Source organism: Sander vitreus, chromosome 2 (genome assembly GCF_031162955.1).
Source record: "Sander vitreus isolate 19-12246 chromosome 2, sanVit1, whole genome shotgun sequence".
Lineage (NCBI taxonomy): Eukaryota > Metazoa > Chordata > Actinopteri > Perciformes > Percidae > Sander > Sander vitreus.
The window spans coordinates 77,501-82,500 of NC_135856.1; the positions used below are offsets into that span (position 1 = coordinate 77,501).

Sequence of the window (5,000 nt, forward strand, 5' to 3'; positions counted from 1 at the left end):
ACGAAACAGTCAAAGTCGATGGCGAAACTGGTGTCTGCGTATCGATTGATGATCTCGTCAATCACAGAGCTGTTCACCTGGAAACCTGAACACACAGACACACACACACACACACAGACACACACACACACAGACACACAGACACACACACACACACACACACACACACACACACAGACACACAGACACACACAGACACACACAGACACACACACACACACACAGACAGACACACACACAGACACACACACACAGAGACACACACACACACACAGAGATGTGAGACTGCAGGAACAGATATGTTTTGCTGCGTTCATCTGGTGTCCGACATATGAAAAATGAGTATTGAGTTGGAAAATGCAAGTGAACGTCTGCCGAAGTTGGAACAACAACTGGGAAACACAAGAAAGATTTTGGTGGCTGTCCAATTCTTCTACAAAAGGTTCTGCTCAAAGGAACCCTAGAACCTGTTGAAGAACTCGTTGGTCTCACCAGCTTCAGCGAGAGCAGCTCTCATCTCGTGACTGCTCATCGTACCAGAAGCGTCAGAGTCGTGACTCTTAAAGATCTCCTGCAGAACCACACAGGAAGAACAGCTGTCAGTTCATATTTAATGTTACTGTTATTATAGACACTATAAAGATCATCAGATCACACAAAAACCTGTTTAACATTCAAAAACCGAATCAGAATGAAGTATATAGTCTATATATATATATATATATATATATATATACATATATATATATATATATATATATACATATATATATATATATATATATATACTATATATATATATATATATATATATATACACATATATATATATATATATATATACACATATATATATATATATATATGTGTATATATATATCATATATATTTATATATACATCCCATATATATATATATATATAATGTCAAATTCAGCGTGATAATAACTAGTTAATGCAAGTTCATTTTAACGCCACATAATGAAAATAGCAGAAACAGAAATGGAGAAAGAAAACAGTCTTTTGAATGTCAGATTCAGTTTCAAAGCCCTTCCAGATAGTTGTCTCCACCAGACTAAAGTTATCTGCATGACCTGTGGCTGTGAACTGAGTTACCACCGGAGTACGTCCAGTCTCAGACACCACTGGAGCTTTAAGGCGTACTCACACTTGGTCCAGTAGAACCGTGCCCGAGCACGTTTAACCCCAAAGTCTGGTTCATTTGACTAGTGTGATCGCTCTGTGCCACCTCTCTCAAGTGTGCTCAGAGAGGTGGGCCAGGGCCTGTTTCAGAGAGGTGGGCCAGGGCCTGTTTCAGAGAGGTGGGACAGGGCCTGGTTCAGAGAGGCGGGACAGGGCCTGTTTCAGAGAGGCGGGACAGGGCCTGTTTCAGAGAGGTGGGCCAGGGCCTGTTTCAGAGAGGTGGGCCAGGGCCTGTTTCAGAGAGGTGGGCCAGGGCCTGTTTCAGAGAGGCGGGACAGGGCACGGTTCAGAGAGGTGGGACAGGGCCTGTTTCAGAGAGGTGGGACAGGGCCTGTTTCAGAGAGGCGGGCCAGGGCCTGTTTCAGAGAGGCGGGCCAGGGCACGGTTAAGAGAGGTGGGCCAGGGCCTGTTTCAGAGAGGCGGGACAGGGCACGGTTAAGAGAGGCGGGACAGGGCCTGTTTCAGAGAGGTGGGACAGGGCCTGTTTCAGAGAGGTGGGACAGGGCACGGTTAAGAGAGGTGGGACAGGGCCTGTTTCAGAGAGGTGGGACAGGGCCTGTTTCAGAGAGGTGGGCCAGGGCCTGTTTCAGAGAGGTGGGCCAGGGCCTGTTTCAGAGAGGCGGGACAGGGCCTGTTTCAGAGAGGTGGGACAGGGCACGGTTCAGAGAGGTGGGACAGGGCCTGTTTCAGAGAGGTGGGACAGGGCACGGTTCAGAGAGGTGGGACAGGGCCTGTTTCAGAGAGGCGGGCCAGGGCCTGTTTCAGAGAGGTGGGCCAGGGCCTGTTTCAGAGAGGCGGGCCAGGGCCTGTTTCAGAGAGGCGGGACAGGGCCTGTTTCAGAGAGGTGGGACAGGGCCTGTTTCAGAGAGGTGGGACAGGGCCTGTTTCAGAGAGGTGGGACAGGGCACGGTTAAGAGAGGTGGGCCAGGGCCTGTTTCAGAGAGGTGGGCCAGGGCCTGTTTCAGAGAGGTGGGCCAGGGCACGGTCTCAAACACCACTGGAGCTTTAAAAACTGAAAACATCCCGTTAAAGAACATTAACAAAAGATAAAAATTGTGAGATTAATTTAACTTAACTATGGACGACCATGAGATTAATCCTGATTAAATATTTTACTCGACTGACAGCCCTGACATACACACATATACAGAAGTATGATTCCATAATTCTAACCAAATGGAAGTGTTTAAACGTTAATATTTCTCAAAAGTCCGGAGGTTCTCACCAGGTATTTCTGGATCTTCATCCACAGATGGTGAAACTCCAGCAGACCCAGTTTACTGCTGCCGTCCGTCTGGAGACAAGTCAAAGATCCAGACCTTCTTGATTATTAGTCACTAATCAACATAGCTTTCTGTCAGTTACTTTTCTCACTAATTGATGTTCAGACTAATCAACCAATCAGTGAGTCATTTGATTGAATCCCTGAGTGAGTATTTGAGGATACGTCCAGCAGGCTGATGATGCTGCGGCAGGTCTCCAGACTGAAGCCGTCCGTCTTCACATCTGACCCTTCAAACACAAACAGACTGACGTCACTCTGATGTCACAATGACATCACTCTGATGTCATCAAAGATCTTCTATAACTGAAGATAGCTCATTACCCGCTGCACCAAGGCTGTGAAGCCGGGTCACACTTCCTGGACCCTTTCAGCCTGAACGTCTTCACCAAAGTTCATGTGTTGAAACATTTGGTTAGTTTTGGTTTGTAAAGTGGGCTGGTACTTCTTGTACGCACAAGGTTTATCTCTGTGGGTTCTTCTACTTTTTCTACCTTATTTATATGTTTTTCTTCTACCCTTCCTCTAGGCTTTTTTCTATGTTTTTACCACACTTCTTTTACAGGTTTTCTATGTTTTCTTCCATACTTTTTCGGACGCATTTGACCCTTTTTAGAAACTTACAACAGTAAACGTTGCCAAGCAGCTGCAGAGTGACTTCAGCACCGCAGAGAGAAACTCTAAAATAATGAATGTGTGAATTTAAAGAATGAATGAATCCGTGGAGACGTTAAACTTACTCTGAGAGACGACTCGGTCCAGGACCTGCTGCAGCTCAAAGGCCGAGATCTCCGAGTCCTGTGGACAGAAAGAGTCAGCAACAGGAAGTCGTGCTGCCACTTTCAGAATAAAAGTTCAGTTAAAACATTATATTACAGTTCCAGAGATCTGCACAAAGAGATGCTTGAAGTGTGGATCCACGTCGCTCTGTCCGACATCCGGCTGCAGGGAAAAGATTTATAGTAATGTAAGAAATCATATTTTTACAAACATTAAATTATTCTTCATGTCCTGTTGTCTCAATACGACAGACAGTATTACAGTTTTTTCCAATTGCTAAAACACAATTTTTGCAAACCAAGGCTGGTTTTATCAAAATACTAAATTCACAAAACCACACACCCAAACTGCAAAATACCTCATATAGTATATCCTGCACGAAGCACTGCAACCACAACTACATATAGCATTATCAAAATAACACTTTTGCACCAAATGGCACACACTTCATTCATATTACCAGATTGTTGTCTAACCAACTACACATGGTTGGGCATAATGAAAATCCCTCTCATCTTAGTATGCTTTGCCATAATACTAAGATAGTTCAAATTGTAGAAAATTCTTCAGATACACGCACACACACACGCGCTGTTGAAACATTTATCTTTTTATTTTTCAACAACAAGTCAGTGCAACATATGCACAGCAGATATATTTACATTGGACTGAACAAATATATGCTCACAAACACAAAAACAGTAAACTGAAAAAGAAAATTGCAGAAAAAATGTGCAGAATAAATATATAGAAAAAAAAGGTGCTCACCTGTGGTCTTTTCATAGTGCTTACTTCCTGATTGAAGTGGTAACAATGAACCATTGAGCTGATTGGCCAGGTGGCGCATATGTTGGCCAATCAGCTCATGTAGTGTCATTTTGAATGGCCGTGTTTTGAAATGTGACTTTTTGTCAGATTGTTGTGTCTGATGCAGAGAAGCGTGTTCAGTGTGTTTAAAAAGGGCCATTTTGAATTGCAAAATGTGTGTTTGAGAAGAGGTTTTGCTCTGTGTGTCAGTTTAAATAACTCTGCTATGCATGTCATTTTAGTGTGTTAGCAATTGGAAAAAACGAATGAACACACAAGGTTTTATCTTACTCAAACATCTGCTCTCTGTAGATACATCACTTTAGAGAAACTTTTATTAACAGATATGTTAGAGTTGATAAAGAAACTCATGAAACAGAGTCACTAACCTCCTGAATGTCAGCGGTGAGCTCCTCCTCCATCGGACTGAAACACGGACAACAGATTTAAAAAAACACTCTGACCTGCACATATGATGTATAAATATATATATATATTAATATAGCTTTATATGGGTGGTTGAAAACTTTTGACACAAAAGAACATATCAGTGAAAAATACCTGGAGTGGGCGTGTTTCTCGGTGAACACCCGCAGGATGAAGCTTCCTGCACGGTGCGGTTCGAAGGTTGAGGGGATGACGGCATACTCTCCGGGCGGCAGCTTGAAGCGCTCGCTCACTTCCCTCAGGTTGATAAAGTTCTGACTGCGAGCCACCGGTGCCGCCCGCAGCAGGACGTCCGGGCCCAGACGCACGCCACTGCCACCTTTAAACTGACCACAGGAAGAAGGTCATAATTTATACCGACCACAGAAAACGCTTTTGATAGTAGAAAAGAAAAGTTTAAAAAAAGCATCCAAGGCTCATCACTTTTAATAATAATGGTGCTTCAGTTGTTGACCTTGTTTCAGGTTGGATGAATGTGAACT

General features: G+C 43.7%; 1 protein-coding gene across 1 annotated transcript in view; it reads right to left on the reverse strand.

Moving 5' to 3' along the window:
- The window catches only part of LOC144531405 (calpain-2 catalytic subunit-like), a 25,562-nt gene that overhangs the window by 1,509 nt on the left and 19,053 nt on the right, over positions 1-5,000 (reverse strand). Inside the window, exons 14-21 of the mRNA XM_078271513.1 lie at positions 4,633-4,844; positions 4,461-4,497; positions 3,361-3,426; positions 3,225-3,282; positions 2,650-2,714; positions 2,428-2,496; positions 493-571; positions 1-85 (exon numbers count right to left, since the gene is read on the reverse strand). The exon at positions 1-85 is cut by the window's left edge and continues 32 nt beyond it. Coding sequence (XP_078127639.1) covers positions 1-85; positions 493-571; positions 2,428-2,496; positions 2,650-2,714; positions 3,225-3,282; positions 3,361-3,426; positions 4,461-4,497; positions 4,633-4,844 — 671 coding nt within the window. The remainder of the gene's footprint in view (positions 86-492; positions 572-2,427; positions 2,497-2,649; positions 2,715-3,224; positions 3,283-3,360; positions 3,427-4,460; positions 4,498-4,632; positions 4,845-5,000) is intronic.